The sequence below is a fragment of the Corvus kubaryi genome, unplaced genomic scaffold, assembly GCF_017639235.1.
Source record: "Corvus kubaryi isolate FWS band 111438036 unplaced genomic scaffold, C.kubaryi_AGA036_p1.0 37394, whole genome shotgun sequence".
NCBI classification, from domain to species: domain Eukaryota; kingdom Metazoa; phylum Chordata; class Aves; order Passeriformes; family Corvidae; genus Corvus; species Corvus kubaryi.
In genome coordinates this window covers 9,402,789-9,417,169 of record NW_024581133.1, presented here as the reverse complement: position 1 = coordinate 9,417,169, position 14,381 = coordinate 9,402,789, and the positions used below count along the sequence as shown (strand labels likewise).

The 14,381-nt window shown below is 38.0% G+C and overlaps 1 protein-coding gene across 7 annotated transcripts in view; it reads right to left on the bottom strand.

Annotated features, from left to right (window-relative positions):
* The window catches only part of LRRC28 (leucine rich repeat containing 28), a 51,562-nt gene that overhangs the window by 6,144 nt on the left and 31,037 nt on the right, over positions 1 to 14,381 (bottom strand). For all 7 annotated transcript variants that reach the window (XM_042039054.1, XM_042039055.1, XM_042039057.1 and 4 more), the window contains 4 exons: positions 13,464 to 13,670; positions 7,147 to 7,249; positions 3,540 to 3,715; positions 1,170 to 1,329 (listed from right to left, as the gene is read on the bottom strand). In XM_042039054.1, coding sequence (XP_041894988.1) covers positions 1,170 to 1,329; positions 3,540 to 3,715; positions 7,147 to 7,249; positions 13,464 to 13,670 — 646 coding nt within the window. The remainder of the gene's footprint in view (positions 1 to 1,169; positions 1,330 to 3,539; positions 3,716 to 7,146; positions 7,250 to 13,463; positions 13,671 to 14,381) is intronic.

Genomic DNA, 14,381 nt, shown 5'->3' with positions numbered 1-14,381 from the left:
AGGTACCATCAACCTGAATCATCCATTAAAGATCTTCCTACTGAAAAGCAGTTTCTTGTTTTTATGGAAGATAGCTATCAAATCAATGGATTTCAGCAGAACAGGAACCAAGTGGTGTTTCAGCATTATATAGACACCAATAAGTAATCTCAAAAACATAACTTTTTAGAGCATTTGTCTTTTCTGCTCCCCACCTTCAGGTATATGCTTTGTAATTAATAGCTTGACTTTAATTCTCTAACAAGAACCTAACATCACCTTTCTTGCTTAACTCCAAGTAACTTAGCTTTAAACCTCCTTTATTATTTTTCGAACAGTACAAACTGAAATTTCTCAGATGATGCTTTTCCATTGCAGAAAGTGGATTCGTTGATATTATGGCTCATGGAAGGCTACTCAAGACTAGTAGGTATTAGGGAAAGAATCATTGCACGGCAATCACGGCTCACCTTAAAGGCATTATATATCTTTATCTACATGAGAGCAACATTCCCTAAACCATATCCCCGTTCTGAGTCCCTTCTATGACTGTACTGTCCAGCAGGTCAGGAAGTCTGTGTGGGCTTGTTTGCTTGACTTGTGAATCCTGCAGACACTTTCACAACTGCTACAACCATAAAATGGAAGTATTGTTAAAAACATGTATTGCTACAAAATGTATGGGCCTATGCAGAATGCTTCCACAGCATATCTCAAGTTAATTAGTGTGGAAATTAAAACAAGAGTATTTTACTGCAGAACATTTTAATTAAGCTCCAGATTTACAACTTTTCTCCATCTTTGATCCTGAAGCACTTTTTGTTTGGTGGTGGCAATCTGAAGTCAGGGTTGAGACCATCAGGGCAACTACTCATGTTAGGTACCACTTCCTTTCCAGGGCACAGAAGTGCTGCACTACCACAAACAGGTCAATCCAATCCTAACCAAACCCTTTCCTGTCTTACACCAGGCTGAAACAAGCACATCTGAAGACCCTTTTAACAGTCTAACAGCAGTACTTTGGTTGACTCATGAATAAAGTATTTGTCAACTTATACATGCAATCACAGGCCAGGAATTTTGGATATGAAATGCTAAGTTAAAAAAAAAGAAAATCTAAGAATACGCTTTGTTCCATAAGGTGTTTTTCTTCCTAAATGAAACCCCAGTGCAATTTCCTGTATAATTACCCTTGATGCAATCCTGCCATTGGAGTTTCCCTCAAGGGAAAGAGCTTTGGGTAGACAATGGTAAACATAGGCTGGCTGCAGCGGTGGCAATGTCCCAAGGGACAGTGCAGCAATTCCAAGAGGCTTTTGGGTAGTGAGATTGGAGTCAGAAAGTTTACATCTAGAGAAGAAAAGAAACAAAAAAAATATTTATAATAAAATGATTGCACGATAAAGTCAAACAGAACAAGCATGATCCATGAACAATTCAGAAAACAGCTGCCTCACATTCTTAAGGCTTTGTCAAAACAACGAGGTAATACAAATTACCACAATTAGAGCGAGGCACATGGTGCTTTCCATTTCTAAGTTCAAAAAGTTGAAGTTAAATATACAAGTTTACCATCTGTGGGCATAAGTTTAACGGGGCTAAAATACCCAGGTGAAAATATTATAGCTTGAGCAAATATTAAAAAGGATTAAAAGATCATGAAGGATTTTTAGACACAGATAATCTAGACAGATGTTTAGTAACTAATAACAATACAACATTTTGAAAAGGACATTGGTAGTATTTTACTAAAATATTTCAGCAACCAATGCAGCAGGATAGTTAACCTCACTACAAAGCCCAAACTCCACCATCAGCAAAAAGGGATCTTGCGATATTTGGAATTACTTGAAATTCAATCCAGCCCAGCATAATTCTCACAGGTCCAACCAAAGAGACCACTCTAAAAAGATCAATACATTCCTCATCTGTTAAGTGTTCCCTCACCGCCTACAAGATGCCATCATTTTCACCAAAAGAGACTAGGGTCATTTCCCGGGAAAGAGCCATCATTTTCCCAGGCCTGGCCCAAGCCACACAGTGTTTTATAAATTAAACCCCACACGCTAATCTCCATCTAGAAACTGAGAGACAGCCAAGACAGGTGAGTGAGTTTAGGTGCTGAGTAATCAAGACAAGATGCAGTACCTGATAAATGAGTTTTACGGTATCACACTGGTTTCAGCTTTCAAACACTGCAAGGTTGAACCCCAGACACAATGTACCACAACAGCCCCAAGGAGGGGACAAGCAGGACATTTGCGTCAGAAAGAAAAGGTCACACTCTGCAGCCAAGCAAGGATTGAGAAAAAGTAGTCCAGTCACTTCTGCCACTTCCCCAGCAGCCGCCAAGTATTTAACATCACTCTTGAAACTGCAAATTTAGGCAGTGACAGATGAAATCTGCTACTTTAACCATATGTGCCACCTGCTTCCCCAGCACAGCATTATCGTACACCTGTCTGACACAGGCACTGCTCCTGCCTCACTGAAATGGGGGTGTTGCTGGTGGTAATGACCACCGTCTTTAATAAGGTCACTCAGAATAGGACATATCCCCATATGTGTGTATATGGATATATAAATCCATCCTTTTCAGGTTCTGCATCTTGGCTGAAAATAGGTATAATCCTCACAGCCTTGTATAAAACCATTTACAAACCAGTCCTGAAACTGATTTTGCAATACCACCTTTCCATTCCCAACCAAACTTCACTGGCATCTTCAGGAACCACATTCACACAGTTGGGATTTCAGAAATTACGGTACAAGTCACAAGTGGGTGAGGAAAGACAGACCTCCTTGTACACATTTCCTGGCAAAGCAGTGAGGATTTACTCTAGTGACCAAGGTACAATAGACCCTTTCCATAACCCCTTCTAATCTTCCCACTGGAGCTCTCTACTCTTCCACTTTCTCCTTTGACCTTTAAAGCTGAGAACTCCCAAGATAGCATCAACAGTGGGGAATCACAACACATCCATATCTGAGAGGATCTGCAGGTTATCATCAGATATTGCTAACTCATGTGATTGCACGATGCAGAACCAGATGAGCCAAGGGCCACTTTAGAGCAGAGAGCCTGAATTGGGGCAGAACTAAAGCAGCTCAGCTGTCACACTGTGCTGAAATGGCTGAGGGCTGCTCGCATTTCTTTTGCCTTATGTATAACAAGTCTGTGAGTTTAGGAGTGTGCTGCCTGGCAAGGAGTTGCATTGTTGGCTGATGCATCTGATCTTGCCTCAGGAACTGTATTTCTCATCTCCTATTTCCATTAAAGAGTTTCTCCTGAAAAAAAAAAGGGTCCCTCTTCATACAGGCTTCAAGTAAGAAACCATTTATAAGCACCACTTGACCTTAGAAATAGTCTTTGGAACTCTCATTTTTGATATTGGACATTTTTGTTCTAATGCAGCATTTCAAACATAATTTGATTAAATAAATCTTTTAAAATATGAATCCTTGTCCAAGCCTTTGAAGAACTGTTAGAAATGTTCCTATCACTGCCAGAAAACACTTTTACTCTTTTCTGTAATCTGAAGAATGCAGAAATTTCATACCTTTCAAAAACCTGTAGTAGGTGTTATAGAGGGTCCTCATGGCCAGTTCTTGCAAAGGCAGCACATGATCTGTTTCTGTCCCTATAGATTTCACCTCTGCTGGCAGGAACACAGTTAACTGGCCTGATGAAAAAGAGAGCAGTTTCACCTCTGAAACTTGAATTGGAGAACCACAACTAGAAGGACACAAGACATTTAGAAAGTGGTTAGAAAAAAAAATAAAAGTAACTTTATGGGGAAACCCAGATGACCAACCCACAGTAAGCCTGATACTGTTCTGCAGTGCAGCACCCCTCAGGGATTCCTAGCAGAGAGCAGTGCATGGTGGGGTTGACCTTTAAAGGTCCCTTTCCATACTATTCTATGATTCTGTTTCTACAGATTCCCACCTTCTGTGATGTGCTAGACATGGGACATTTGGCGGAATTACTCATCAAATAACATAAAGAAATGAGAACACAATCCCAAGGGGGTGAACCAAGTATGCTATGTGCCCATTACTTTGCCCAGTGACAATCTCCTTTAGCCTCTGAATGCCATTGTTAGTAAATACTTTACTGAGGGGAGCCATTTCATACCCAACAGTTTCCTTCTCGTGTCTTGGATCAACGAGCTGAAAACAATAATGGATTACTCAACTATAACACATGAGGCAAATTCCAGCCACAAAAAAAATGTATTTTAAGTGCCACTGGGTGATTCTGTACTACACCTTTTCCCATCCACAGAGCTCCCTTGGAGGGTATGGGGGGGGGAGGTGAAGGAAAAATAAAAACAACAGCCATGCTGTAGTGGGAGGATATCCTAGTAAGTCTGCTAGTCTTGCCCTTCCCAAATCATATATGGAAAGGGAAGGTTATTTGGATCCAAGGAGAGAAACTTAGCTTGTAGTAAAAATAATAACTCTATGTGATCCCTGTTGCAAGTGATCATACCAGAGAGACACGCATAGGAAAATTCTACTAAGAGGTTGGGGAAGTCAACAGGGGAATTGGAATTGTTTATGACAACTGAAATTTGAAGCCAAGAGCAACTTGTTGGGGCCAGTTCTAACAAATGGAACAGAAACATGAATTTGTCAGCCTTCCCAGACATTAGACCTAAAACAGAGGTAACCGCTCTCAACCTTATCAAATGTGAAAGAAATCTCATAGTACTCCTCTGACAACAGAGAATCTCATCTCTTCTGATTAAAGGAGAAATAGCCCAGAGAAACAACCAAGAAAGAGCAGCATTAAACAGCAAGTCAATAAGCCTCTTGCTACATATTTAATACTTTCCCACAACCCATTAGTGAGGTTAAAATATAACTGGGAATTCAGAGATCCAATATTCCAATTCCATATCCAATGAGTTAGTTATCACAAGAAATAAATCCATAATGTTGTATTTTCAAGCTGAATAACCCCTTACCAACCCCACTAAGGAAAAAAAACCATAAACTCACTACAGTCTCTACAGTTCAGAGCTGGGACATTTGGTCTATTTTATGTAAAGGGTGAGGCTATTAATGCCACACACAAAATCCACGGAGGTTAAAATCTGGAATAGAGGATGGTCTAAACAGCTGGGGAAGAAAATGAGCTGCAGAAGAAGCCTGGTGAATAAATAAGTGAGGAAAAAAAAGCTGGGACCACCTATTGGCTGACTTCAACAAGACTGACAGATCCCTAACTGGGGACTATGAAATCCAATCTGCAAAAAATAAGATCAAAATTTATTTTGAGTACTGAGATCATCACCTCTCATATAAAAGACTTTTTTCAGTCAGTCTGACTGCAGGATGCCCAGACAGAGATTCAATACTTACACAAGGCAATTTATATTCTATTTTCAGAAATCAAGCTTTATGTTAGTAACAGCAGCTTGTCAGATTTTATTCTCCAGTGGAGGACCAGACAGAGCACTAAAGCCTGATCTTCAACTCTTGCCTGACCCATGAAAACCTTAGCCTGGTTACTAATGCTTTCTTGGAAAGAACACAGAAATTCTTCACATGACCATTATTACACAATTTTAAAGTCTCTTAGCACATTATCAGATAAAACCTTTAGTTTCTTAATAATATGTATGTGCTCTTCCCACACTTAAATTTTTTCTTAAAAATAATCTGTGATGTTTCAAGACAGTTTGACAACAAAGACAAGGATCTGTTTGGTGCAAAAATATTATTTTTCTTACTAAAAATTATATTCTTTTACTATTCATTACTAAGGAAGAAAATAACTTTTCATTCCACAGATGCATTACAAGAATCGATTTCGTCGCAACACTTGCAACTCCTTTAGTCTCTTCTATACTAGATTTTTAAGACTAGATTCTATAATTCTGTACTAGATGTATAATATCAGAGATACTAGCAGGTGGTCTCACCAGCACTGTACATGTAAGAACAGCAAAAAGAACTGGTAGGATCTTCACAAAGGTCAGTGCAAAGATAAAATTATTTTAACTGAGTATAAAATGAAAACTTAAAAAAAAAAAAAAAAGAGACATGGTTGTTGTATAAAACCACCTGAAATAGGCAGGACAGTTGGACCTAACTTGATGGACCATATCCTGCATTATCATTAATGTTTTTGGTAACAATCAATACAATTCTGTTAAATTTAAGGTCAATTTAATGTCTGTCTAACAATTTACAATCAGTTCTGAAAGAAAAAACAGCTAGAATTTATCTCTCCTGAAAACCAAAATTAGTAAAAGCTTGCAAGTCACACAGTTCAGCAGAACTGTAATCCAACTGCAAGTATTTAAATATCACCAACCAGCTGACACGGGAATATTAGAAAAACCTTAAAATGCCAAGACTCAGCATCTCCCATATTGCAGCAGAGTGCAGGCTGTAGAGAGAGAATTTATATTTAATGCAAGATCTGCTGAGAGTGAGCATACCAGAAATTTATAATTAGATGGTAATGGGGACAGTCCTCTTCTGATCAGTTTTACACCAGTAAGGCTCCACTCATCAGGGGCGCTGATCCTAATTTATGCCAGTGTCAGGGCAGAAAGAATTAAGCCAGTGTCCTACACAGACCACTTTTTTCTTGCATTCTAACCACAAACATGAGACAGCCGAGGATATTTTTAAAATCCACATGTAAAAATAAACCTGTCAATCCGTAACTCCTAAAAAAATCACTTTAGTTAGTAGGTACCAAGACCTACAAGAAGCTAGTACTGGGATTAAAATGAGTGAAGGAGGTGCACATGACTTCTCAAGATATAGCCACAAGTTACAGCAATGTGATCACTTAGAAACAAAGAGATGCTTCAATATATTAAAAATTATTTTGTTCTTTAGTTCTGGAAACTCCGTGAAGCCTACACTTTTGGCCAACTTTTATATTCAGCTCTAGGCCTTACATTATTATTACAAATTCTTTCAGAGTAACTTCACTGTTATGCCTTAATACTAAAGTAGTCAAAAGTTAGCAATTAACACAGAAGATTTATTACAAAAATAGAAATGTGAGCTGCAGTAATCCCCTCCAAGTAATACCAGCTCTGAATCAATCACAGACACAAAAAAAATAACCAGTTGTATCATACAGGAGAATTTTTACAAGGACAGGTACACAAGACATCTCAATTAATTCATACCTACCCACTGCAACCAATGACTTTATTATACAGATAAGATGGGAGGCCTTTCAGGTGAATATTGTTATCCACATAAACATACTGGAGCTCTCGAGAACGACCTAAATCTGGGTTTAGAAAACAAGAAAAGTCAAGGAGAGAAGGGATGACATAGTGACAATTACAAGCAAAGCAATTCTCTTTAATTATAAATAAGCTAATCAGACTCAATGTAAGCAAACATAAATTAGTACTTCTCAGCTGTAAAATTTTAGCCAATGGTTTTCTTATAGATGAGCTGAAAAGCTGTTTAGAAGCAAGCATTTCAAATTACTGAAACAAAACAAAGCCCCCTTTCAGAAGCCCTGAAAATCCCATTATAAATAATTAAATTTTAACATTGACAAACTCTGAAGTCAGTTTGAAGAAGCAAAGGGACAATTGATTTCAAATCCTCAGTGCATACTTCAAGTTCATAAGGTCAAACCTGCTTTCATTAACTGGTCTCACATCACTGAAATCACAGCTTCTCTATCTTTGGGAAAGTGGGCAAGACAGACACAAGAACGTGCTCTGTCCCCCTCTTTCTCTTCTCCAAGGAGGGATCCTTGCTGGGATTCATTAGCCTTAACCAAATACAAGTGCAGTCATTCAGAAACGAGTCCGTGTGATGCAGTGAATTACAGAGCCCAAGAAAACAGAAAGCATTGAACTGCAGAATGTTAGACATCAAAAGTTGTGGCTGCAATAAATGATCAATACTTCTGGAGGTGTGCTGCTTGCATTATTGCTCTTAAAATATTCATGGCTGGTAGTCAAAAGAAGCAAGCACAGCATGATTAAGTAATGCCTTCATGGACTAGAAATCTATTACGATACCTCTAGATAGAAGCACATCGGTATGGAACTATTTTATTTTGCTTAGAAAATTAAAAGGGAAAATTCAGATTTCTTGGAAGAATTCTCAGAAATAAGGATTTTGCTTATTTACAAGATCTAGTCAGTGGTAAAACTGTCTGCTATTAAAAAGAAGTGAAAAACATACTAATGAGAGACATTTAAAAAGACACCAAACTGAACTAAATAGAATGGTCTGAAAGAGTTTTGGACTAGCAAGAAATCTGATGTGTAGGATCAGCTGGGCAGCCCACCTCATCTATCACTCCCATGCCCTTTGAGCCACTGGGACAGGAAAAGATTTCTGAGTTTAGTGAAAAGGACAAACCAGTAGAACAGTCTGAAAGCCTCTGCCTAGGAGGGGAGAGCTGCAACCCGGACAAACTGCATCATGAAAAAATACAAATAATCTGTGTGCCCCCCACTTGTTAAACTTTCATGAGTACTTCAGAGAGACTAAGATAAACAAACATTTGGCTGCATCAGCCACAGCAAGACCATACTAATATTGACTAATTCTGACTTCCCATCTTTATCAGTTACCTTGGCTGGCAGAAAGATAAGGGTAACTGGAGAAACAGGCACAGCTTCTGTCCCCTTTGTAATCATGGCAAAGAACAGAATAAAAATTAAAACAACTTCCATGATATTTCTATTCAGGAATTCTATTTGGAATACTGATCTCTTCTCATTCCCTACTACAACAATACGTAATACAAACCCTTCTTTATTACTGACTAGCTTTATTATGCACAAGAGCTCTAAACACCACTTAGTCCAGATATTTTGAGTGATCCCTCCCCAAATGTGTGTCCATCTTAAAATATACTGAATGTCTTCAGCTGTCACCCACTTGAATGGCAGCTGTGAGTACCAGAAACCTTAAAAGTTCATGCTGAGGAGTGACACATTATCAAATCTTTGATATAAAGAACAAGTGATGATATCAACAGAAAACGAATAGATTCCTTTTCTAAAATAAGAGTGTTAACAGAGAAAAAATGAGTTTTGGGGTTTTTTTCCTTTTAACACAGGCCCTTGCTTTGCAACAGTCTGTGGAGGTTTCAGGGACCATAATCTGGGCTTTGTTCAAATCAGAGTCACTGGACATCAAGGGACATGTTCAACCATCACATGCTGCTTTGACCCTGTCCCAGAGACATTCCAGTTCAGAGAACTATCTGCTGCATCCATCAAGTGTCCTGCCTCAGGATGGGAGCATAAATGCCTCTGCTGACTGATGGGCACTGCTGGAGATGCTGCTGAGCATCACCTCAATGAGATGATTTATTTGGGCTCAGTATTGCAGGGCTGAAAATAGTTTAGTAAAGTTCTGGGATATTTTTAGATGAAACAAAACCCCATTGTTAGCCTACAATGAATAAAAATACTGCAACACTGTAACACCATAAAATGTTGTAAGGCTGCTGAGGAATCAGCCAATACAAATAAAGCAGGTAGCAGGTGGATGGGACATCTAATGTTCAGAAAATGTTCCCTTGTGTTGCAGAAGCCAGTTAGACTAAAAGCAGCAAAAAACTATGGGTTGCTGGGGTAGCTTGAATGTGCTACCGTTTAACTTATTAATTTAGAGAATGGCAGAAAATTTTTAAAAGAGGCTCATCTTGCTGGTTTCTACACAGATGTATGCAAATGGGCTGAAAATCAGGCAAGTCAAAAAAAGCCCTAAAGCTGTTCTTTTCATATGCACTGAGAGGGGGGAGTGAGGCTGCATCTCATCTCTTCCCTCTGTCTTTATCTTATGCTATGTTTAGATTCTAAGTTCTGAGTTGACTGCATTTCCTAGGTAATTAAAGCAAATTTTTGGATGTTAGACAAAATATCTCAGTAGGAAAAATTGAATTCCCAAAGCCAAATAGCCTGTAACTATAAATGTTCCTTTGATATAGTTTCTTTGCATTAAATAACCAAGCATCTTCTAGACTCCAAAAGACTTCTTCCCAGTTTCAAACGTTATCCATAAAGTTTAAATTTAAATAAATCATCACTTTGAAAGGCTCTTTGTATCCCATCCACATTAATTTTTATGTCTTATATCAGTCAACAAATATTGTTAAAAGTTCTCTGAAAACCATGCTTCTGAAGAACTTTGTGCAGTAAGGAAGCTGCCCATCTCTGAAAAGGCTAAAGCTACAAAGAAGGTTTTCATGTGGCTTTTGCAAGCACTGTACTGTGTCTAAAACATTTCCACTTTCCTCCTTCCAGGCTCCCAGATCAAAGACCTTTCTCCCAGAAATGACCAAATGCCATGAGTCCTGAACAAACCCCAATTCTATTTTTTTTTTCCTCCCTTTTTTCTTTTTTTTTTTTTTTTAACCTCAGGGCCCTGGCATATGCATTCCACATGGCTGAAGATGGAACAAAAGCTCTTGTGTGGCTGCACTGATGCTCTTTTAACCATACTGTGAGGGCAAGGACACAAAAGCAGCATATACTGAGGTAGAATAAGACCTTTGTTTACTGTGCACTGATAATTACTAGACACATTTTCTAAAGAAAAAGTGCACATAAACCCTCAAATAAAGTGATATAATACTGAGTATTTGCTGTCATAACATCCCCAGTACTGCCAGTACGCTTGAGAATTTATGGCCTATTTTAATTATATTTGGACTTTATTACATAAATGATTTTTATTTTTGCAGTGTCATCAGATTCACATTTCTGCTTGCAGTGAAATTTGTTTTCAGGCACTGGAGCATTCGCTAATGCTAAAAATTTAAAGTTAATTTTCTGTCAAAAGATAATTTATGTTGTATGTGGATTGATATACAATGATCAGCAGATTTCCCAAGACCATCTACTAAGGGAGCATGAAGTTACCATGACAATAATACAACTGTTCAGGATGCAGCTTCCAGTTCAACTTATAGGTATAATTTCTGGAGTTACTCTTAAAAATTATTTTATGAGGAAGGCCTAAAGGTTGAGATCCATGGTGTCTCATTTCTTTCAGTATAAACTGTAATACAGCTGAAAAATAATTTTTATAAAACACTGGCATATCCAATAATTACGTGTATTCTGCAGAACAAATTACTATTTCTACAGAATAATTCACTATTGTTTACCCATCTGCTTGTTTATCTACCAGTTCTGAAAGTCAGGGAGTGGGATCAGGTATTTTTACTGTATTTTGTACAATTGATTAATAGTGTTACATTGTTTTTCTCGAGACACAAGAGCCTGCAAACTTCAAAGAATGTACAGGGCAAAGAACTACCCAATCCCTGTTCAGCAGTGCTGTGCTGCTGCTGGAATAAACCTTGCACAATCCCTGTTCAAGGATCCTTTCCTTGTTCAATCCAGGAACAGTAAAATACAGATTTCCATTACACTTAACAAGAGGCTCTGCTGGCAGCTACAAGGGACAAACTTGGACAGGCAGAATGGATTCCTTGTTGACATAGTAGATGTCACCCATCATGTGAAATAAATGAAGTAAATAACACTTTAAAAAACATTATGCAATTTGCTTCAAACGTATTTCTTTTAACATGGACACATCTAAGAAAAAAAGAAAAAACCTCAACCATTCTGCCAGGAGATGAATAAATTCTCTGCTTTTCAACATAGCTCCCTAATTGCAAAAACTTGTTTTGACAATATTTGCTTGACTATCACTTGCAAGTATTTCTGCAGTGTTTTTCACCATTATTTAGCATCCTTACTCAGTCATTAACTGGTAAAGTGAAGTTGATGTAAGAATACACACAAAAGGCCCCACCAGCCAACATGTGCAGCAAGCAGAAATAATGCTACAATTATGCCTTAACTTCAGCAATATTCCAAGAAAAATATTTTCCCAAGCAACAGAAGATAGATTTAATCTTTTTGCTTTTCAATACACTCTGTCTTCTACTTTATTTCATCACATCTTGACCACTCTGAAGCCTTCTGATTCTTCAGAGGAAGGATTAAACATTTACATTTATACTGTGCTGCTTTTCCTCTGAACTCTAGGATTTATGATTCAGTTTCATATCCACAGATAGCAAATTATCTCCAAATGTTCACCAGTGAGTCACTATTAAGAACTACTGAACAAGGTCAATTGACAGTCTTTGATGTTTCCCGTTATTTTAAAAGTTCCTTTTGAATGTTTTGAATTTGAGTCTAAAAATAAAGAAAAAAGAAGGTGTGTCATTATATTAAGAGATTTATTTCCTCCTTTTGAACTTAAAACACTTTGGCAGATCTATGGCTCATCCAGGTCATGGCTTGCTCACAGATAAGCTACTAGTGCAAAAGTAGCAAAAACTTTTTATCCTTTAAAATTTCCCATCTCATCTTACTGAGTTTTTGCAACATTAAAAGTATTTAACTTCCTCTCTCATAGGAGTTAAAAATATTTGCCAAAATAAGGGAAGGCAATTTGCTTGGTTTAGTACTGTGGAATCTGGATGATGCATCCTGGAACTCGTTTTCTCATTTATATAATGACATATGCTGGGACATAAGTGTAACACTTTGTCTGGAGACATTATTTGCACTTACTTTCCAGTAATATAAACTAAGGTGATAAAAAATTCAGAAAGATCAGTAAGTTCTTTAAAAACTGAACTGCTAGTACTGAAAAGAATAAGCTAAACCTATACAATGTAATTAATTTAGAAATTTTGATCTCATTTTTAGCCATCTCAATTTCCAGCTTCTTTCCAATGTGATTATCATAACTTAATCTGCACCTAATTAACACCAAACTCTCTATTCTAGAAAAACTATTAATGGTTATTCAGATGGCAGCAGAGATTACCCCGTGGCAGGGCTGAAAAGTGACAAGTTCAGAGAAGAGGATTTGCTTTTCCCTAAGAGAACACAGTGACTGCCCACAACAAACCCCCACACACTGACTGCACCTCCTACTCCTGACCCACCTTCCGCACTTCCAAACTTTCACAGGGTTGAGAAAAAGGCACATCAATTCCTCCATGGGCTACCACTGTGGAAATTTTGATGGATGCCTATACACAGCACAAACTAAACCTGCACTGGATTATGTGGTACTGACACTCGTAATGCTGAAAAGTAATTTATATGGAGTTACGGGGACTCCACAGCAAGTTTTAAACCCTAGCTGAAGAATCTTAGTTAAATCATCAGATCCAGCAAACAGAAACAGATCATTACCCAAAGTGGTGGAACTCAGATTACACAGTACTATATTTAAGCACATCATTTAAACTTTTTCCCCTCAGTTAGCTAAAAATAAAGCAAATTTGATAGCTTTAAAAAAACCATGAAACCTTAACCTGCATTTTTTTAATTAACATATTTTCCAACAATATGATCCCTGTGACAACTCCATAAAGAGAGTCTGTGGAGACCACCAAAGAAACTCACTTGTTGCATTTTTTTTTTTTTTAATTTCTGGGGGCAGCCAGTTTGTTTTGCTGTGTCTGACCCCCCCAGGTGGGGACTCACCGAGGGGCAGGAATGCCAGGCGGTTGCCAGCCATGGAGAGCTCGTTGAGGCAGGGCAGCTGGCACAGGTGGCGGGGCACAGACCACAGGTGGTTCCTGTCTGCAGTCAGGTACTGCAGCGAAAGGCACATGTGCAGCCTCTCGGGTAACGTCATCAGGCGGTTCGTGGAGATGTCCAGAGTCTGCAGCTCCCGCAGGTCTCCAACCTCTGCACAACAGGAGTTAAGAATGATAACTATTTTCACAAATAACATCTCAGAAAAAACCCTCACATAAATTAAAACCAAAATTCATCAGCAGTGCTGCTTTTCTCTTATGATACTGTTCTGTCAATCCATGTTGAGAACTGATACTGATATAATCTCCATCATCTTCATACATCAAAAAGATTTGGAATATGAAGATGATGGAAATTCTTAGTATCAGTTAGGAACCTTTATCAGTATGGTCAAGTATGAGATCTTTCAGAGAGCATTCCTGAATTGTGACAATTACTACTGTCAAAATATCAAGCATTTTCCTAGTCCTAAATCAGAACGAGGGAAAAAAAAAACCAACCCAAACTAAAATGCAAACAAAAACACATTACAAAGCTTGCTGATATTGAGGGTGTTTTACACAACCCCAAACTCTGGAAAATCAAATGGAATTAATTTTTTTAAACATTGAGGATGAAATGAGTGACTACTTAAGATTCTCTTGCAACAAGAGTTACAAACACGTGCATAGCACCTCTTGCTTAGTGACAGTCTTTCACCCAGCATGCTTGGGAAAAACAGCTCTGTCTTCATCATACAGTTCAGAAGGTCTAGTTTAAATTTGAAAAGAAGTTTCTTAATAACCTGTGATATTGTTCTACTGTAGGAAGATATTTCACTAAGTTCTAACCTATAGTTGTAATAATTACAACTATATATAT